Source organism: Chiloscyllium plagiosum, unplaced genomic scaffold (assembly GCF_037043375.1).
Source record: "Chiloscyllium plagiosum isolate Xiang-an unplaced genomic scaffold, Cpla_swu_hap1 HiC_scaffold_19, whole genome shotgun sequence".
NCBI classification, from domain to species: Eukaryota; Metazoa; Chordata; class Chondrichthyes; order Orectolobiformes; family Hemiscylliidae; genus Chiloscyllium; species Chiloscyllium plagiosum.
Genome location: NW_028270157.1, coordinates 66,218,459 through 66,241,014, shown reverse-complemented (window position 1 = coordinate 66,241,014; position 22,556 = coordinate 66,218,459). Strand labels below are relative to the sequence as shown.

General features: G+C 41.6%; 1 protein-coding gene across 5 annotated transcripts in view; it reads left to right on the top strand.

The window, feature by feature from the left end:
* Positions 1-21,051, top strand: part of svopl (SVOP-like) — a 166,469-nt gene extending 145,418 nt beyond the window's left edge. For all 5 annotated transcript variants that reach the window (XM_087997504.1, XM_043708975.2, XM_043708979.2 and 2 more), the window contains 5 exons: positions 7,189-7,300; positions 8,960-9,041; positions 16,595-16,684; positions 17,190-17,303; positions 18,748-21,051. In XM_087997504.1, the coding sequence (XP_087853630.1) occupies positions 7,189-7,300; positions 8,960-9,041; positions 16,595-16,684; positions 17,190-17,303; positions 18,748-18,777 (428 nt within the window). In that variant the 3' untranslated portion in view covers positions 18,778-21,051. The remainder of the gene's footprint in view (positions 1-7,188; positions 7,301-8,959; positions 9,042-16,594; positions 16,685-17,189; positions 17,304-18,747) is intronic.
* Positions 21,052-22,556: the final 1,505 nt, after the last annotated feature.

Genomic DNA, 22,556 nt, shown 5'->3' with positions numbered 1-22,556 from the left:
GTCTGCGTGGAGATCCTCTCGGTGCTCTGGTTTTCTCCCATAGTCCAAAGATGTGCAGGTTAGGTGAATTGGCCATGCTAAATTGCCCAAAGTGTTAGGTGCATTAGTCAGAGTGAAATAGGTCTGGGTGCGTGACTCTTTGGAGGGTTGGTGTGAAGTTGTTGGTCCAATGGGCCTGTTTCCGTACTGTAGGGAATCTAATTAATTAAATTTACAACACAGATAAGGAGGAATGCCCTCGAACAGTTGTGGATCTGTGGTATCTACACTGTCCAGAGTGTAGTGGATACTGCAACAGTAAATAAATTTAAGGAGGTGATAGAGATTTTTAATGAATAAATGAGTATTTTTAATCAGTGAGGATGAAATGGAAGCAAAGCAAGATTTGGGAATGCTGGATGATAAGAGAAATTGGAAGTTTAGTCAAAAAGAGAAAGGAAGCATATGTAAAGTTTCAGATACTCAAATTAGACAAGGCCCTTAAGGAATATAAACGTAGAAGGAAAAAACTTAGACAAGACATTAAGAGATCTAAAAGGGACCATGAAATGTCACTGATAACTAGGATTAAGGAGAATTCCCAATCCATTTTAGATGTATATTAGGGGCACAAGGATAGCTGGGAGAAAGGGTTTGCTTATATTTGGAATACATTGGGCTTGAACATTAGATTAGAAAAATATCTACAGGCTAGAGCAGGAGTAGTTGATACTGACCCATGGGTCTGACTTGTCATACAATATATTCATGGCTGATCTTCTGCCTTAATTCCATTATCCTCTTCATTCCCCAATATTCCTTGATGCACAGTACAGTAGATCCTAGGTTCAACCCATAGAATGAGCTGGACAATCTGATCACAGCCGGGCAGCACCACAATTTCTCTTCGAGTTTTGCTTTGGAAGGAAAGACAAAAACAGCTTAAGTTCCCTTCCTGACTGTTACCAAATGACTTGAGGGGGAGAGGGTACAATCGGAAGTGACAATATTTCAGTTGAATAAAGGGAACTATGGAGCTATGGGGAAGGAGCTGGCCAAAGATTAATGGGGTAATACCTTAGCAGGGATGACAGCGGAGGAACAATGGTAGATATTTCTGTGTATAATGCAGGATCAGTTCATTCCAAAAAGGAAGAAATATCCTAGGAGGAGGCATGGGTGGTCGTGGCTGACGAGGGAAGTTAAGAAACATATAAAGTTAAAAGAGAAAAAGTATAACATAGCGAAGATAAATGGGAAAACGGAAGACTGGGAAGCTTTTAAAGAACAACAGAGGATAATTAAGAAGGAAACACGCAGAGAAAAAATGAGGTACGAAGGTAAACTGGCCAAAAATATAAAGGAGGATAGTAAAAGCTTTTTTAGGTATGTGAAAGGCAAAAAAATGGTTAAGACTAAAATTGGGCCCTTGAAGACAGAAACAGGGGAATATATTACAGGGAACAAAGAAATGGCAGAAGAACTGGATTGGTACTTCAGATCTGTGTTCACTGGGGAAGACACAAGCAATCTCCCTGAGGTAACAGTGGTTGAAGGACCTGAACTGAAGGGAATTTATATTTGCCAGGAACTGGTGTTGGAGAGACTGTTAGGTCTGAAGGTTGATAAGTCCCCGGGGCCTGATGGTCTACATCCCAGGGTACTGAAGGAGGTGGCTCGAGAAATCGTGGATGCGTTGGTGATTATTTTCCAGAGTTCGATAGATTCGGGATCAGTTCCTGCGGATTGGAGGGTGGCTAATGTTGTACCACTTTTTAAGAAAGGTGGGAGAGAGAAAGCCGGAAATTATAAACCAGTTAGTCTGACCTCAGTGGTGGGAAAGATGCTGGAGTCTATTATAAAGGATGAAATTATGACACATCTGGATAGTAGTAACAGGATAGGTCAGAGTCAGCATGGATTTATGAAGGGGAAATCATACTTGACTAATATTCTGGAATTTTTTGAGGATGTAACTCTGAAGATGGATGAGGGAGATCCAGTAGATGTAAAGCACCTGGACTTTTTTGATAAAGTCCCACATAGGAGGTTAGTGAGCAAAATTAGGGCACATGGTATTGGGGGCAAAGTACTAACTTGGATTGAAAGTTGGTTGGCTGACAGGAAACAAAGAGTAGTGATAAACGACTCAATTTCAGGAATGAAGAAGGGCTTATGCCCGAAACGTCGATTCTCCTGTTCCTTGGATGCTGCCCGACCTGCCGCACTTTTCCAGCAACATATTTTCAGTTCATAACAAGAGGGATTGAGTATAGAAGCAAAGATGTTCTTCTGCAGCTGTACAGGGCCCTGTGAGACCACACCTGGAGTATTGTGTGCAGTTCTGGTCTCCACATTTGAGGAAAGACATTCTGGCTATTGAGGGAGTGCAGCGTAGGTTCACGAGATCAATTCCTGGTTTGGCGGGACTACCTTACGCTGAAAGACTGGAGCGATTGGGCTTGTATACCCTCAAGTTTAGAAGACTGAGAGGGGATCTGATTGAGACATATAAGATTATTAAAGGATTGGACACTCTGGAGGCAGGAATCATGTTTCCGCTGATGGGTGAGTGCCAAACCAGAGGACACAGCTTAAAAATACGGGGTAGACCATTTAGGACAGGGATGAGGAGAAACTTCTTCACCCAGAGAGTGGTGGCTATGTGGAATGCTCTTCCCCAGAGGGCAGTGGAGGCCCAGTCTCTGGATTCATTTAAGAAAGAGTTGGATAGAGCTCTCGAGGATAGTGGAATCAAGGGTTATGGAGATAAGGCAGGAACATGATACTGATTAAGGATGATCAGCCATGATCATATTGAATGGTGGTGCAGGCTCAAAGGGCAGAATGGCCTACTCCTGCACCTATTGTCTATTGTCTATTGACTTGTGTCTCTCTCGGTTTGGTATCTGGTGAGAACAAGGTTGGAATTGGACTTTTTCCCTTATGTGTCAAACAGATTGCTTAAATTGGAGCAAAAGCTGTTTTCCAGTAAAATTTCCATGCTATTAACTAATTATAAATGATGCATTTGCCCTTCTAGATATGCATCTTAATTTTTTTACCATAAAATATTTGTAAGAACTGGTTTATGGAAGTTACATGACTGGAATTCAACCAAGTCCATTGAACAAGAATGGAATTATTACAGTGACGTACTTAATTGAGGATTGTGTTTGAGAAAAGGTTGCGTACATAATGAGTGACTTAGGTTATGTAGTGATTGTAATAGCAGTGCAGATCTTATATTAGCTGTAAATAGGCATCTAAGATTTGTGAAGAAACCTTGTAAATGTGTGTTCCTTCTTTGTTTCTCAGTGAGATTTTCTGATCAAATGCATTCAAATATGTTGTCATATTTTTAGTTTATCTCCTGCTCAGAATCATAGGCACTTTATTAAAAGAAAGTTTAGAGTGTTCCTCATGACCATCTCTAACATTGAGCAAATCGAGACTGTACACTGATTACACAGTGAGAGTCAGATTCCGGTTGCAGGTGCTTGTGTTTCAGTGGCTGTCGGTGTAAAATTAATAAAGAAGTTACTGTTACAATAACCAAAATGATTTTCTTCTGACACATCAGTTGGCATTAACAGTCTCGGCTGTTCCTCGCACCCTGTTATTACCATGGTAAGATTGAGAAGCCATATTCCTGTGATACAGTATTGGCCTAACTACAAGTGTGTTCTCACCTCACAGAGCCTTTGTCTTATTCACCCCTTTCAACATACAGCCTTACGGTTACTGCAGTGCACTGAATTCATACAATATGAGCATGCACGCATTCATAATCCAATGTTAAAATTGATATGGGAGCACAGGAGAGACACCATTCACCCTCTTTTTCCCTATGCTGGCTCCTTGAGTGAAATATCCAGTGCGTCTCTTTTCTCCATCTAAATAGTTTAAAATATTTCCACTGCTTTCCCTTTCTAAACAACTATGGAGGTAAATTTTCATCCAACCAGTGCCACCCAATTGTAAAGCTGGCATTGCCATTATGGACGCTGCAATCACTGTGCTTTCCAATATGCCTCATAGCCTTCTGTGTTTTATTGGTCATGTTCTTTTGCTGATGACCTCTGCGCAACAACTCATAGAGTCTTAGCGATGGACAGCACAGAAACAGTCCCTTCAGTCCAACTCATCCATACTGACCAGATATACTAGACAAATCTAGTCCAATTTGCCAGCATTTGACCCATATCCCTCTAAACCCTTCCTATTCATATACCCATCCAGATGCCTTTTAAATGTTGTAACTGTAACAACCTCCACCACGTCCTCTAGCAGCTCATTCCATACATGCACCACCCTCTGCATGAAAAATTGCCCTTTAGGTCCATTTTAAATCTTTCCCCTCTCACCTTAAACCAATGCCCTCTAGCTTTAGCCTCCCCCACCCCGGGAAAAGACCTTGCCTATCTACCTTATCCATGCCCCTCATGATTGTATAAACTTCTGTTAGGTCACCCCTCTGCCTCCGATGCTCCGGGAAGAACAGCCCCAGCCTATTCTCCTGTTCCCTGGATGCTGCCTGAGATTCTCCTGTTCCCTGGATGCTGCCTAAGATTCTCCTGTTCCCTGGATGCTGCCTGACCTGCTGCGCTTTTCCAGCAACACATTTTCAGCTCTGATCTCCAGCATCTGCAGACCTCACTTTCTCCCCAGCCTATTCAACCTCTCCCTATAGCTCAAACCTTCCAACCCTGGCAACATCCTTTTAGATCTATTTTGAACTCTTTCGAGTTTCGCAGCATCCTTCCTATGGCAGAGACTCACTAAGTTGCATAAACATTAATTTACCTCACCAGTCAGACCAAGTCGCAGATAGTGACTTGAGTTAATTAGATGGCCATTGATCAAAGATCAGTTGGAATTTTCTGGTGGTTTTAAATTTGCTGGGAATTCCAGGCTGTATTGAGATTCTCAGAAACAAAGACCTATTCCATCTCATTTCATGGTGCCACACTCCTGGATGTGGTTGTGAGGACTGACACAGCTTCCCTTGGAGAAAATCTGGAACAGGAACATGACCTTAATCGGAGGAGTTGTGAGCAGGAATTATATGTTGTTGGGAAATGGCTGCAATCTTTCATCAGTGCGTTAAGATGTCAGCCTTGGCACTGTGATAGCACCCACGCCTCTGAGGCTGAAGGCTATGGTCTCAAGTTACGCTTGAGGAACTTGAGCAGAAGATCGAGATCACATTCAGGCCCCAGTATTGAAGGAGTACTGCACCATCAGAATGCTGTCTCCTGAATGAAACATTATAAAGTAAGGTGAATGTAAAAGGTTCCGGGGACACACTTACAAAAAAGAGAATTTGCCTTGTGTCCTGGTTAAAGGTCACATTCGCCCCTCAACCAACACTTAACACAAATGATACTGAATTACCATTTGTACTCACATTGGCTGCCAGGTCTCCCTGCATTACAACAGTGACTACACTTTGAGAATAATCCATTGTTATCAAGTGATCTTCTGATGTCCTGAGGCCTCAAAATTGGCAAATATACTTACGTTTCTAAGGTGCCAAATGCACCATAAATAGCTCTCAGAAAAATCCCTTTGCCAGGTTAATCTCCCAAGGGGTTTTAGACTGATAGCAGTATGGTGATTCAGTGGCTAGCACTGCAGCATCTCAGTGCCAGGGACCCAGGTTCAATTCCAGCCTAGGGTGACTGTCTGTGTGGAGTTTGCACATTCTCCTCTGTGTGCTCTGGTTTCCTCCCATAGTCCAAAGACATGCAGGTTAGGCAGATTGGCTTTGCTAAATTGCCCAAAGTGCATGGGAAAAGGAGGGTTATGGGAGAGGATGAGGTGCGTAAGTCTGGGTGGGATTTTCTTCAGAGGGTCAATGAGCTGAATGGCCTGGTTCCACACTATAGGGATTTTGTGATGCTCAGCTTATCGTAATCAATGGATCAACGCAACACCAGACAAAACATTTGGCTTTATTCAATCGTGCCCATAACAGTGAAAATTGCTCTTTTTTTTACAAAAAAAGTTTTTGTTCAAGGTATTTGTCAGTAAGTGATTGGTTTCAGCTGAAACAGATAATGTCTTCAGCCTTGAATAGTCTCACACCAATACTGTCCACGTGATGACTGGCAACATGGGTGAGAAACTGGAGGCCTGTCTCACAGAGACAATAATTTGCATTCAATTAATTCCTCAATTAAACAACGTAAAGCCAACATCAAATTTTAGTTGTTTTTAATCGAGAGTTCCATTTATTTGCTTATAAATATCACAAGGAGGACGTATTGGATAATGAGACTCCCCAAACTAGTAATCTCGAGAAAAACCAAAAGAATGGCAGATGCTGGAAATCAGAAACAAAAACCAAAATCGCTGGTAAAGCTCAGTAGGTCTGGCAGCATCTTTGGAGAGAAGTCAGAGTTAAATGAATTCTAAGGAAGGGTCACTGGACCTGAAGCATTAACTCTGATTTCTCTTCCTGGTAATCTGGAGATTTAAGCTCATACTCTTGTAGTTTGAATCCCGCTATAGCTGATGGTGACATTTAAATTAAGTTAAGGAAACTAGTCTAATGGTAATGGTGAGATGATTGTTGTGCAAATGTATCTGGTACACTAACACCTTTTCGGAATATCTGCCATTGTCACCTGATCTGGCCTATGTGTGAGTCCAGAATCACAGCAATGTGGCTGATCTCAATGATGCCAGCCATTTAGTTTTAGCGGCAATTAAGGATGGACACCAAATGTTGACCTTGCTAATGACGTCCATTTCCTTTTACAGAATTAAAATAGAAAACAAATCCCACATGCAGTTTGAGTTGAATTATTCCTCTTTTAGAATTTAGAATCCCTACAGTGTGGAAAAAGACCCTTCGGCCCAACAAGTCCATACCAACCCTCTGAAGAGTAACCAACCCAGACCCAACCCCCTTACCCTATATTTACCCCTGACTAATACATCTAACCTATACATCCCAGAACACTATGGGCAATTTAACACAGCCAATTCACCTAACCTGCACATCTTTGGACTGTGGGAGGAAACCGGGGCACGCGGAGGAAACCCACACAGACACGGGGAGAACGTGCAAACTCCACACAGACGATTGCCCAAAGCTGGAACCTGAGTCTCTGGCGCTGTGAGGCAGCAGAGCTAACCACTGAGCCACCGCGCCACCCACCGTCCTGTCCTTATCTTATTGTCTAATCTCTTATCTTTCAGTTATTCCATTTAGCCCTTTTATCATTGAGTCTTTGGGAAGACGTCGCAGTTTGGCACTCACTATGGCGGCCTCTGGGATTTTTTTCCTCCTCCTTAACATCTGCAGCAGCAGGTAAGATGGCTATTGGCTACAGGTTTTCAGCCATCATCTCTTGGCTATTACAGGAAAGAGTTTTTTCACGATATCCATTGAGTTCTACAGTCAAAGAAGGTGCTGCAAAATGGCTTCATGTGTCATGGATCTTCTAGGTAGACCTCCTTCATCCCTTCACCTAATTAGATCTGTTTCACTTTGCCTGATTTTCCATATCCATGTTCTCCGTTATCCATCTATTCCTATCATTTCGGCCCCTCTTATCCTGCATCGAGTCCTTCACCGGTCCATTTACTCTTGTGCTCTAGCTTCACCATAGCTGCCCTTCAACCTCTCCAACTATTATATGCATATTCCTTACTTTCACTCAGCTATCATTTGCACATAACCCCTTCTTTCTGTGTATCCCTTCTCTACCCCTAATCATCATGAATCCTTTTCATCACCATGTCTGTCCCTTTGTTGTTCTTGGTACTGAGTATTCTAAAAACCTAATCTTTAGGAGACTGAAATCTCTTTGAAGGCTGAATTGTTAATTTGTAACTCTCACTGTTTTATTTAATTGCTATTGTGGCAAATTTTACAAAAGTACACGGCAGGCTGCAAACTGTGATTGTGACGTTATTTTTGGTTTGACGGCCTTCCCGTTATTAACTTGAGATCCAACTTGTGAACCACTTAATAGGATGCCAGTGATCTTTGAGAAAGGCAGGAAGCATGTCATTGACCCAGTCTCATCTGGGAGTGCACACTCAGAAACAGTGTACATGCCAGTCTGCAACCCGAGATGGTTTTTACTGAAGTGATGCCAATTTAGCAGCATTTTTGTGGTGTTTGCCACAAAGAAACTGGATAGTATTCTGGGCTGAAAAAGGAAAACTGCAGTCTTAACTCTTTTGGCACATGCTTCACTCCCCATGCGAATTGTGTACCTGTAATTTGTGATTTTTATCAGCTTTGCCTTCCCAGTTCAGAATTTCTCTTTGCAAATGTCATCAGGTGAAGGCGTTAATCCTTCTGCAGCTGCAGGTATTTTATGTGCTGTTAGTTGATGTGAATCATTACCTGGCTTGTCATTGTCAACCATGGTTCAGTGGTGAGCACTATCATCAACTGAGATAGTACAAGGCACGCTCAAGTGCTTTGTGCATCATCTAGGGTGACACTACAATGTTGCATTTTTGCAGATATCATCTTTTCGAGAAGTTGCCAATTCTGATACTTAAGCATGTGCCATGCAGCAAGGGTTAGATTAGATCTTCTGAAATATCCAAAGTACTCTTCATAAATCAGATTACATCCACTTCAAACCAGCAAATTATGCATTTGGCTTTGTGTTTGTACTCTTCTGAGTTGCAGAATAGTGCAATATTGGAGGATTGAGAGGTGCCCTATTTCAAATGGAAGGTTAAGATAAGGACCTCTCAGCTGGACATGAAAGATTCCATGACATTGTTTCCAGGTGAACAAGAAAGTTGCCTCTGGTATCTGTCCTGAGGTTTCAGTTTCCCAACCAGCATGATCTGAAATGAATGATCTGGTCATTACCAAATTGCTGGTTGTGGGGCATGGCTGGTGTGTAAATTAGCACATTACATAACTTCATTGCTTTAAAAAAAATCACTTTTGAGAAGTTGAAAGATGACATTTAAATGTAAACATTTCTTTCTTTCCTAGGTCTATGTTGACCACTTTACTTTTTATTCTCCGAGCCCTTGTGTCTGCAAATTTCACCATCATCTATATCTACACTGCAGAGGTAGGTAGGATGCAGGGAACACCCATTGCAAGTACAGTGGGGACTGGACCCTGCCATGGAAGGCAACACTGTTATCTCTTCTGAAATGTAAGAAATTGTTTTGGGAAAATGCTTCTCTGTTCCAAGGAGCCTTTTCATTGTATTCACTATTAGAATAGCCTTGATAATTGCAGCTCAATTAAATCTGCAGTCTGCTGAGTTCTGTAGTGTTCCATGTTAGCCCTAATGCTGAAACAACCTTGGAGTAACTTTAGTGGAAGTAAGTGTGAGGAGAGATTGTGATAATCCCAAATCTGATCTAAGGCCTATCACTGGATATTGGGAACCTGGAGATTTCAGCACCTGATTAGCAAGCCGGAGGGTGAATGTTCAAATCTGGCTACCGCAGTTTCCCAAACTGAATTCAAAATGTTTGTTCATTGGTAGGCTAGCATTAAAAATGGTCTTCAGGATAAAAAACACCTTCTACATTCTAAAATGTGTTTGAATTTTAATTCCCTGTAGGGAGCAAACATATTCCTTGCCATAGACCCAAAAGGAAAATAACTGCAGGGCTTTGGCAAAAGAATGGGCAAGTGGGATTAATTAGATAGCTCTCTTCAAGAGTCTGGGCAGACATGATGCGTTTGCTACATATTCATTAGGTTACTGCCCTTCCTGAAAATTACAAAGAAACACCTGAAAGGTTGGACATTTTACCAAACCAGATTATGGGATGATAAGGTTGAACTGTTTAACACTATGAAAAGGTGTGACAGGGCCAATAGATACAGAATATTTCCAGCAGCTGAATAGAATGAGGGTCCCTTGCTAACTATATGGAATATCAGATTTACAGCAGAGAGCAGGAGAGATATCTTTACATGAGGAGCTTTGAGGCAGTGGAATTTATTTTCTAGGGTTTGATATTGAGATGAAAGCGCAGATTGGAAAGTAGATGAACATGGGTGAAGGATATATGAACAAAGAGGGTAAATGTGATCAGTCCTTTTTGCTCATTTGAGAAGAAGAAACCAAATGATTTCCCCTCAGTTTGGAACATCTATGTCTTTCCATGTTCCACAATCCTGAAATGGTTGCTGAAATATGTTCCCTTATCAAAACTTTACTATATACTCCTATTGTCACCTTAATCTTACCTGTACTTCCTAATTTACCTTGGTATCTGGAGTTCAGCAAGGGAAATAAAATCCTATGTTGAATGGGGAAGATGAGGTGGGGGAACTGAACTCTGAAGATTGTCACTTCATGTTTGAGGTTTTAATTTGGTCTTTGCGAGTTTGTTACTGGTGTACTGCTGCTACAAAGGGCTGGTTAGAGAATCTGTGATTGGCCATGTCAGCTCAATTCAGAGGCCAGTGCCCAGTGAAGCTACAGAACCAGAGGGAGAATCTTGCTGAACGTACCCTTGATGGTTCTGTCATTGTTTGTGTGTGAGGTATTTTGTTGCACGTCCCCATAATATTTTGGTTGGCTTGTAAAATGATTCTTGGCTCTTTAAAACCAGATTAATGATTTAGTTTTTGTGTAGTTCTGAGTCAAAGCAAATTCACTGTGAATTCTCAGTAGCACGGGCCAATTGAAGGGAATACAGGTCAGACAAATTTTACAGTTTCCCTGGTTTACAACCTGAACTCTTAATCCTGCTGGAGAAATGGAGTGGTCAAACGTGTCCTCAGGCCAATGTTGCAATGTTTAACTGAAGACAAGATGACTGGGCCTGATCATGGTCCGTGCAATGTGAGAGTTACCTGCCATCTTTAGTTGTTCTACCCAGTTAAATGGCAGGAAATAGTTCTCCTTGTGTATATTTTAAGTGCATTTGACCTTCATTTAAATACCAGGAGTCTGGTAGCTGTAAGAGAGCTTTTGGATTAATGATCTGAACCCAACCCCTGGGCAAAACCTAATAAACTGTTTGTGTGTTAAACTTAATTAAGTTCTTCTTTAAGTCTCTCCCTTTTGCTCTGGGTCTAACAGGGTTCTTGAGATTGGCATGAGTACCATTTCACCTTGTTCCTGGTTGAGAATTTAATATAGGTGTAGTTTTGTAGGAAACTAGAGGAAACCATATGACTCTATAAGATGACTGTTTTGTTTTCATACCAATTAAATTACAACCAACTCTTTGTTTTAAAGCCAAGTTGAAAATGACTATTCAATACTGATGAAAGACTGACTAAAATCTGAAATAAACTCAGAGTATCTGGTAAGACAGAAACAGCAGTACTTGATGACAGATCAACAGTCTGCAATGTTTTTTTTTCTCCACTGATTCTCCACACCTTCTGAGTATTTCCAACAAGTTCTGTTTCATTTCAGACTTTCAGCATCTGCAGTATGTTCCTCCTGTAATTTGCAAGAGAACAATCACCAATCAACTCCCAAAACGAAAGCCCTCCCTTATACACACCAGCAAATAATGGGACCTGGCAGAAATTTGAGAATGCACAGTTACTTTCATAGAATCATCATCATAGAATCCCTACTGAGTGGAAACAGGCCCTTCGGCCCAACAGGTTCACACTGACCCTCTGAAGAGTAACCCACCCAGACCCAGCTACCTACCCTATCTCTGTAACTCTGCATTTCCTGTGGCTAAGTCACCTAACCCGGACATCCTCAGGCACTATGGGCAATTCAGCATTGCCAATTCACCTAACTTGCACATCTTTGAACTGTGGGAGGAAACTTTGTAGGTATTTTCCAATCAACCCATTCAAAGATGTTATTACACACCTCTGAACCAGGTGGGACTTGAACCCAGGCCTCCTGGTCCACAGGTAGCGTCATTACCACCATACCACAAAAGTACCAGCAGAGGTATTTAACCTGGCAAGTCATCTAAATTGGCTATGTCCATTGTTAGGCATAGAATAAGATATCAGTGTGGTGGTCTTGACTCTTAAGGGAAAGTGGGTGCAGGTACTGAGCAGTTGAGCCCTGAAGTGGTACTCATTCAAAATCCAACTATTTTTGGAAAATAACACCCAATGCATCCAATATCTCGTAGGTACCTCTTTTAGGATCCTAAGATGCAAGCCATTAGGGCGAGAGGACTTATTTATGATTAGCCCCTATTTGTTTGTCTAATACTGCTTCTTTTAGTGATAGTGATGATACTTAATCTCTCCGTCATGTTCGTTAGTGTTAAAGGTATGTTCGAAGTATCTTCTACTGTTAAGACTGAAGTAAGATATCTGTTTAACTCCTCTGGCATTTCTTTGTTCCCAATAACCATCTCATTTTCTAAGGAGCCTATGTCCATTTTGAGCTCTATCTTCCTTAATATGTATTTAAAGAAGCTCTTGTTGTCAGTTTTTATATTCCACACTAGATTGCCCTTGTAGTTGAGAGTGTGGTGCTGGCAAAGCACAGCAGGTCAGGCAGCATCTGAGGAGCAGGAGAGTCAACGTTTCAGGCATAAGCCCTTCATCAGGAATGAGGCTTGTGGGCCAGGGGGGGGGCTGAGAGATAAATGGGAGAAGGTGGGGCAGGGGAACAGTAGCTGGGAATGCAACAGGTAAATGAAACTGGGGTGGGGGAGAAGGTGATAGGTTGGAGAGGAGGGTGGAGTGGATAGGTGGAAAGGAAGATGGACAGGTCAAGAGTGCGGCGCTCAGTTGGAGGCTTGGGACTGGGATAAGGTGGAAGGAGGAAAAATTAGGAAACTGGTGAATCCACATTGATCCCACATGGTTGCAGGGTCCCAAGACGGAATAAGAGGCACCCTTCCTCCAGGCGTCAGGTGGTTAGGGTTTGGTGATGGAGGAAGCCTAGGACCTGCATGTCCTTGGTGGAGTGAGAAGGGGAGTTGAAGTACTTTTCCAGCACCACACTCTCAACTCTGATCTGCAGCATCTGTAGTCCTCACTTTCTCCTAGATTGCCCTTGTAGTTTACTTTTCCCAGTCTTAATTATTGTTTTAGTTCTCCTTTACTGGATTCTGAATTTATCCCAGTCTTCAGGGCTATCACTGACTTTTTCCTCCTAATAAACTTTTTCTTTCAATTTAATACTCTCCCTGACTTCCTTGCTGAGCCATGGTTGGTTTATCCCTCTCTTAGAATCTTGCTCCTTTCTGGGATATAGTTTTGCTGAGAGTCATGAGTTATCTCCTTAAATGTAAGCCACTGCTTGCTTAATCTCATTCCAGCTCATCTATCTGCCCAGTTCACTCGACCTAACTCTATCCTCATTTCATTCTAAGTTTATTTAAGTTAAACACCAGTTGTTTCCAACCCAAGTTTCTCGAACTCGTTATTAAATTCTTTAATATTATGATCACTTCTTCCTCGGGGATTTTTTACTTTGAGGTCCCTTCATTAAATCTGCCTCATTACCAGATCCAGAATAGCCTGCTCCTTGCTTGGCTCCATGGCATATTGCTCTCGGAAACTATCCCTAATGTAATCTACGAATTTGTTGTCATAGCTAGCCTTTCCAATTTGATTACCCTGGTCAACATGAAGATGAAAGTCACCCATGATTATTGCTCTTTTTTTTACATGGTCTTATTATTTGTTGATGTATAGCTTTTCCAGTAAAGTGGTTCCTGTTTGGGGGTCTGTGCACTTCTCCAGCCAAGGTCCTTTGTCCCTTGCTGTTTTTTTTGCCTCCACTCCAATGGACTCTACACCATCCAAGCTTAGATTATTTCTCGCAACTGCCTTTCTTTCATCTTATTAATAGTGCTGCATCACCACACTTTCCAACCCTCCTGTCTGTCCAAAAGACCAAATATCCCTGAATGTTAAATTCCCAGTTTTGATCTCCTTGTAACCATGTTCCCGTAGTGGCTGTGAGATCTTAATAATTTTCTTTGATTTGCGCCATGAGTTCATTGATCTTTTTCCAAATGCTTTCTGCCTTAAAATACAAAGCCTTTAAGTTTTTTCTAATATTGAATTTCCCTCCACTTTTATGATTCCCTTTGTATAATATGAAGTAACACATCCTGTGCTATCCTTTCTTTGTTTCCTTCTGATAACAATCAACCGCGTCACTAACCTGCATTCTTACCTTCTCCTTGGATTTTAACATTTTCCATGCAAATGAACTACCCCCCACTCCCACCACTATTTAGTTGAAAGCCCTACCTCCAGCCGTAGTTATGCAATTCGCCAGGACTCTGGTCTCAGCATGATTCAGGTGGAGCCCATCACAATTGAATAGCTCTCTCTGTCCCCAGTGCTGGTGCTAATGTCCCATGAATTCAAATCTCTTTCTCCCACCAAGCTTTGAGCCATGTGTTTAACTCTTTAGTCTCATCGATCCTGAACCAATCGGTTCATTTTTAAGGTAGTAATCCAGAGATCTTTAGTTCTACCTTTTATTTTAACCCCTATCTGTTCATGTTCCCTCAGCAGGTCCTCTTTCTACCTATGTTTTTGGTACCTACATGGACCATGACAGCCAGATCTTTCCCCTCCCACTCTAAGTTCCTCTACAGCCTGGATGAGATATCGTGAACCCAGGTACCAGACAGTTAACACAGCCTTCAAAGCTCTTGATCGTGGCCACAGAGAACGGTCTCCATTCCCCTGACTACATTCTCCCAATTCCAACTACATTTCTCCCCCCATCACCCTTGAATGGCTCCCTGTCCAATGGTGCTATGGTCAGTTTGCTCTTTTTCCTCCTGAACACGGTACCCAGGTAACTCTCCCCCTCTCTGATGTGTCACAGTGTTTGAAGTTCAGACTCCAGCTCATCAACTCTGAGCTGGAGTTCCTCAAGAAACTAATACTTGCTACAAATGTGGTCATTATGAACCAGAATGGGGTTCACCAGCTCCCATATCATGCAGTTACAACACATCTCCTGGCCTTGCAGCTCTATTTCATTTATCTATTTCTTAATTTGTTTTTTAAACATTTCTGACCAGTCTTTTAGTTTGAAATTTGTAAGCATTTTTCCGATTTACCTTCAATCGAAAGAAACCTATCATAGATAGTCAAATTAACAGCTATTAACAATTGCTAAATATATGGTCTTCCTATAGTTTCACCTAATTTGTGCTAGACCTAAGCTTCAATTTATCCTGTAAAACAATACTTACAAACTATGAGATACAAAAGCAAGAAAAAAAGTGCCTTTTCCCCTGTAAACTGAATCCACATGCTGTTCCAAGTATATACTCACTCGGGATGTGTCTCACCCTGGGTAGGATCTCTCCTTGCCTGTGTGAAGCTTACTGATGTAATCTTTTATAGTACAGAAGTCACCAGTAGCAGCAGTAGATGTTGGGGTCTGGAGGTGATCAGTCACCAAAGAAACCATAATTAAGAGGAGAGCCGAGAGTTGGGAGGCTGAAGGACACTTGATGGGCACTTGGGGGAGCACTACTGATACTCCTGGCTAACAAGGAGTCCTGATTAAGATTACTAGGTTGGGTTACTTGGGCCAGTTGACTCCACTTCTTTGGTTTTGTTGTCAGGTTCACCATAACTCGGGACTCCCTGCTGAGTGGACATTAAGGCCTGGATTTTTATGCTTCTGTCCACGTTGGATCAGATTGGGAGGGATTAAAATTATTGGCAGGATCGAGTTCCAGGATTCCCTCCTCCGTTTCCATCTTGTTGTCTTTTATTGGCTCTAGGGTAAGGGTGTAGGTCCTGAGCCTGCACTCAGCAATCCCACCTATGGGCATTTCAGGCCATATGCTGTTTTGGTGGTGACAGGTCCATGGTTTATTTTGAAGGTAATCTGGTTCACAGCAACAGAAAAAAGAATCATGTCTAAATCCCCAAACCCATTCTCCAGAAATAAACTATCACCCACTCCTAGAATTCTTTAATCGACAGGTTTTGAAATCGATAAAAGTTGTACTTTTAGTTTCAAGAGTTAGATGCTGGTTCTTGAATTAGTATGTTTTCATCACAATGATGGATTATAGGGCTCTGTGCTGCAAAGGTAGTTTGATTATTACATTGATGAGCATTGTGTAAGTGTTGGCATGCATTGGAGTGCTTTATCCAAGTACCATAATGCACACAAAACTTTACTCCTGTCGTGCTTTGGACTGGGTTTTAAATGTCCAGCAAACTTTATCTTTGAAGAAAATGGCCTTGCCTTTGAAAAAGATGTAGGCACCTGCTACACTTTATTGCTTGACAGGAAATCTACTTTGAAATGGAAAGGAAACAACAAATGCAGCTTTACAAAAAGACCATCTGACACTTCAGTTGCAATGGACACTATTGATGACATGTCCCAAGATCTACATAGATAGCAGGAGCTACTGTGAATGCTTGACTGAGTATCAATAGACTCCAAGCCACTTACCTCAGTGGAGGGAGGGATGCAGATTTTCCAGTATTACAATAATTTAAAACTATGAAATGATGGAATTATGAAACAATTATTCATCTTTGAAGTTATAAGTGGGTTAAATATTTGTTTTTGTAACTGACTGACCTCTGAGGAGGATTTTCATTTTGAGTTTTATGGTTGAGAGTATTTTGTTTTGGTTAGGAATGCTTTTGAAAATTGCATCTCTTTTAGCTTTTTTTTGTTTAAAACTGCATGGATTGTTATTTGTTGTTTTCCAGGTATATCCCACAACTATTCGTTCCTTAGGGTTAGGTTCTTGTAGCTCAATGGCTCGTATTGGGGCAATGATCGCACCATTTGTAGCGCAGGTGAGTGGAGCACTTTTCTGTCTCCTGGGGTGGCCTACATTTGAGGAACAGATGTGAGAGCATAATGATTTCTGAAGTTTATTTCAGCAAAAGAATCACTCATGTTTTCAGTTGGAATCACTTCGAATTCTACTTCATATTTACCAAAGTGTCAGCTGCTTTATTATTATTTCTAATTGTTTAAACTAACTCCCAGCTCGGAAAAAGGGTGTCGCTCAGTGCAGTCTAACACCCCTCCTTTGATAGAACTGCACCAAGGTGATTTTGAACAGCTTAAAGAAAATGTTCATGTAAAACTCACTTTACTGCTTCCCTTTGAAAGACAATTGGTGTTGGCAAGTATTTGAAGATACCGGGTAATTGTCCTGAATTAGCCATTTCAATCTGTCTTCAACAGCCATCCAGTTCAAAAGTCATCAACTTTCATGACTTTTTGATGAGAACAATTAGCCGTATTGTAACTTGAACACGCAATCTGCTAATTCTTTCTGTTCACTCCACCTAGGTCCTGCTGGGCACATGGCCTATAACAGCTCTATGCCTCTTTAGTGCTGTGTGCATCATTTGTTCTATTTTGGCCTTTACTCTTCCCATTGAGACTCAGGGACGTGCAATGCAGGTGAGGAAGGAATCACACTTCGGAAATAGCCTTGAGGCTCCTGATTGACAAATCCTCTTATTATCTGTGTGTTTCAAAGGGCTACACCTTCTGCCCTGACTCTTTGAGTTAGAAAATCATAGGATCTATGATTTGGTGTTGCACTGCTGAGAGATTGTGTGTCAAAGTGAGACTCGCCTACCTTCTCTGGTCAACGCAAATGGACTATTTGAAGAGAAGCAGAAAGACCCTGACCAACATGCTTCCTCTAAAAACATCAAATCCAATTCTTGTTTGATTTTTATCTCTAGCTCCGTTTGAGCACCTGCTGTGTGCAAGTTAATGTAATAGAGGGGCTGTACTTCAAATGTACAAAACAACTGAGAAGTAGTAATTGATGTGCACTACTTTTCTGAACCAGTGTCCTGAGGTCGGCTATAATACACCTTAAAAAAAACAAATGCAGCTTTGTTTTAACATTTGATCTGAAGGATGCGTCTCTCACACAGCAGCACTCCCACGGTATTGCAATGGACTGTCAATCTAGTTTGTTGTGCCCAAATCCTAAATTGGGACTTGGGTTGAGAGGTAAGTGCACACTCGAAATGTCTTTGGGATTGACTGCAATTTTAATGGAGGCCTGAGTGAGAAGGTTATAACTTTCTCAAAAGGCTGAGCAGACTCGAAAGTCAATTAGGATGCGATGAGGTGCTGGGTGTTAAAAATTACATCTTCAACAATAACAAGGGTTGCCATTTATACAGTGGTTTCAGCCTTGACCAATCCCAAGGCACTGCAGTGTATTAACAAAAAGTCGACATTGGTTTTAGGGCAAGCGGCTAAACCTTAGTCAAAGATGCATCTTTAAGATGAAAAGAGGTTTGGGGAGGAAGAGGTTTAGGGAGGAAGAGCTTTGGCAGCTGATGGCATGGCTGCCAAGGGTGGAGTAGTGAAGGTCAGGGATTGTAGGAGAGCAGAGATCTTGAAGGGTTATAGGGCTGGAGGAAGTTACAGAAATGTGGTGGAGGTAGCGGCATCAAAAGTAAAGGAATGCGCAACCTGAGATGAGAAATGTTTAAATCAAGATGTTGCAGAAATACTGGCTGTTGCAGGTCACTGAGCACCACTGTGAGTGGAATTTGGTGTAAGTTAGGATATATGGAGTATGGTTTTGGCTGAGTTTAAGTTTACGAAGGTGGAAACTGAAAGGTTTTGATGTAAGCTAAAGGTAACACAGGCATGGATCTGGATTTCAGCAGGTGATGAGCTGAGCCGGGACAGAGCCAAATCAAAAACTCCAAGTTTCATGTGTTGGGACAAATTTGTACTAAAACATTGAAACATCTCACCTTATAAGAGTTCTTCCAGTGTGTTATATAATTATTATGGGGTATGGTTCACAACCTTGTATCCCATTCCATTAATTCATTGTCTTCATTAATAACCGGTTTGATTTATTTTACAGGAGATCAATCCATCCACATCCAGTATTTAAAATTCAGTCATGGAATTAATATTTGACCAAGCAGAGGGATCCGAATTTCTATCCTCTAAACCTTTGCAGTACCATCACTAATGAGTCATCGAGGTGTTTGTTGATCTCTCTGCGTTGGGTGATATTATTTCCTTTCCTCTGAGGACCATATCTTGCTTTCCTCATGCATTATTTTTTTCTGTAAGAGTATCTCATTGTCTCACATCCATCAAACATCCACCACACATGGCCTTTGACTGAGGAAGGAGGTTTAGAAAGGCTGAACTTTGAGAGGATCTTGTTCTACTGTCTGCACTTAGGAATAAACTCTGTGGCCCAAAATGTGATATGAAATAATATGATGAAGAAAAATTGCCAATTTATTTTTGTTGCCACCTCAAGTGCACCAGTACTTTCCTGCACTGGTCACTGACTAAAGACGAACATCTTTTGAAGCATTGAACACCACTTTAAAAACAAAGACCATCTCTCCCTGTGAGAAACCTGTTGTGCTCTGATCTGAAGCAGCTCTCAGGTCTTGACAGTATCTTGCCCTGGAAATGTGAATGTCTCTTATCCCGAAGCAAGTTGATTCATCAAACTATCTCCCCACTCCTGGACTTTGTTGGAATTATGAAAATGACCTTTGGTGCTTGATCTGTTGTCAAAAATATGATGATTATCATCATAGTCTTCAAAACAAAATGAATCCAGCGCTGGCCAGCTTGTCGTGTTGTGCATATCTGTTCTTGAACACTTTAACATAATCGTTACTGTGCAAACACGCTTCATTTTACTGACAATGTTGCTTCCTTCCTTTTATCCTTCATGTTCCTCCTAAGCTCCAAATACTTTGTCTTACTCGCTCTGCTCCTTGAATCCTTGTTAAGTTGAATTCCAGATGTTATTACAGTAATCCTTTCAATTCTTCCTTGGGTCTGTCATTCCTCTGAACAGCTCTTGGAGTTACAAATTGCTACTTGCATTGATTCAATTCACCTATGCCAGGCTGCTTTTAGACTCAGTGTCACCTTACAAAGGGACTCAGTTCTTCCCCAGGAGTTCTTAATAAAAAAGGATCTGTACACTCCCAAACTGAGTCAAGTTACCAAAGCAGTATATCACCACTTTAGTCAGGCTGTTTGAGGTTTATACAGTGATTTTGAATGCTAAGATTACACTGTTAATGTCAGAATTCGACATAAAAGGTGTATCATAAAGGTGTCATCGAGCTGATTCACTGGTTCACGTCCTGTTGCAGTATAGCACTTGCAAAGAACACTAACCCACATTCTCAGGCATCTGCGCCTTCACTTTCCATCCAAAACCGACAGCAACCAGTAAGGTAATTAACAGGAACATCAGAAGCTGAAAGTCCATAATGTAACTAATGGGCAAATCTATCGAGACATCAGCCCTTAACGTCGGTACTATGGAGTTAATGGGCAAAAACCAGTTTTGTGGTCAATTATCTTGCCCTCTACCTCCTGCTAGCCACACAACAGAATGATAATGCAGTTATTCACTAATTGTCACATCAACGTCTAACAATTAGAGTGCAACAGATCTGGACAGAGGCAGGGAAATTCCATTAGTGCCATGATAGTATCCCTATCGCTGAGCTAGGAGGCTTGAGTTCAAGTCCCATCTGCATCAATGTGTGTGATAACATACATTATGGGTGGCATGGTGGCTCAGTGATTTCACTGCTGCCTCACAGTGCCAGAGACCTGGGTTCGATTCCAGTCTTGGGCGTCAGTCTGTGTGGAGTTTGCACATTCTCCCCGTGTCTGTGTGGGTTTCCTCAGGATGCTCCGGTTTCCTCCCACAATCCAAAGATGTGCGGGTTAGGTGAATTGGCCATGCTAAATTGCCCATAGTCTTCAGGGGTGTATAGGTTATGTGCATTAGTCAGGGGAAATAATGAGTACTAGGGTAGAGAAATGTGTCTGGGTGGGATACTATTCAGAGGATCAGTATGGACTTGTTGGGCCAAATAGCCTGCTTCCACAATGTAGAGATTCTGTGATTCTGTGATTTCTGAGCAAATTGATTAGAAAATATCTAGAGGTGAGGTGAGGAAAATCCCAGTCCTTGTTCTACAGTTACTAGTTCCTCCCAAACAAGATATACTTACTACATAATGAAGACATCATGCAGTTTGCTAACAAGTAATTGAAAGTTAAAAGCTACATCTGCTTTTCATTTGAAGAATATTTTGCTAATTTGATCATGTTTGAAGGCTATTTGGATACTTTTTTGTGATTACGTTGCAATAAACTTTTGATATTTGCAGACAAACACTGTAGACAATTGTTATTTACTTACTTATTTATTAGATTTATTACAGAGTATTATTGAGATAAGGCTCTGGTTTCTCTATTGCCGTAAACCCGTTGTTCCAAATATCTTTTGGTCTATAAATCTCCACTCGGTCATGAAGCTTAAATCATGAAACGCCAATCAAAATCTCTCACACCACAGGTAACCCGTGGTGCTTTTCAAAAGAATTATTTAACGAGTCACTTTCTACCTGCTCTTTCCAATATGTTTAGGTTTTATTGTCATGTGTACTCAAGTACAGGGATATGGGAGAACAGTGAAAAGTGTATGACGTCACCATTCCTGGAACCTAGGTACAAAAATAGAAAAATAAAGAAATAAGTTGTAAAGTTTGCTTTTCAATTTCCTTTCTTGAATTTCCTTTTCAAGTATTTAAGCAAATCCTCTTCAAAAGTTGCTATTGTTAAGGATAGGAGAGAGAGGTAAGTTGAACTCTTTCCCTTCTTCAGGTGACACTTCAAGCTTCCACTCTTAGGGCGCCATATTTAAAGCCCAGCTGCATTCAACTTCCTCAAAAATTGTGGTAATCCACCCTGAAAATGTTTCCAACGAGAGCCAAGCTCACTTACTGCTTCCAGGTCGGAGATGCTTGTGGACAGAGCCGTAGAGACAGCCAAAGTGTCGAGGTTCAGAATGAGGCCATTCAAGCCACCATGCCTGCATTGGCTCATTACATGAGCGTCTTTACCCAGTACCAATCTCTAACGTTTTCCCTTTACAATTTTGGAGCCACACGGTGGCCCAGCGGTTAACATTGCTGCCTCACAGCACCAGGGACCCAGAATCGATTCCAGCCTCAGGCAACTGTCTGTGTAGAGATTGCACATTCTCCCCATGTTTGTTTGGGTTTTCCAGTTTCCTTCCACAGTCTAAAGATATGCAGGTTGGGTGAATTGGCCATGCTAAATTGCCCATAATGTCCAGGGATATATAGGTTAGGGGCATTAGTCTGAGGTAAACGTAGAGTAGTAGGGGAATGGGTTACTCTTCAAAGGGTCAGTGTGGAATTGTTGGACCCAGTGGCCTGTTTCCACACTGTAGGAATTCTATGATCTATGATTCTAATTGCCCTTCACATTTCCGACATCACCACATGCTGCAGCTTTGACATTGATGTGGCCATACAGTGGTAAATCTACTCATCGTCGGACTGAAAGATCATCATGGGACACTACCCTGAGGAACTCCTGCAGAGATGTCCTGGAGCTGAGATGACTGACTTCCAACCACCACAGCCGTGTTCCCATGTGCCAGGTATGACTTTAACCGAAGGGGGGCGGGGGGAGGGGGTTGTCCCAATTCTCATTCAGATAGTCACCAATGAGATATTGAGATATTTGTTGGACTGTCTGTGTCATGTGATACTATTTCCATTCCAATGACCGCTTCATATGGTCAGAAAAGAAAGATTATGTTCAGAGTGAGAGACAGGCCGAATGAGTGTATAGTTTGAGGAC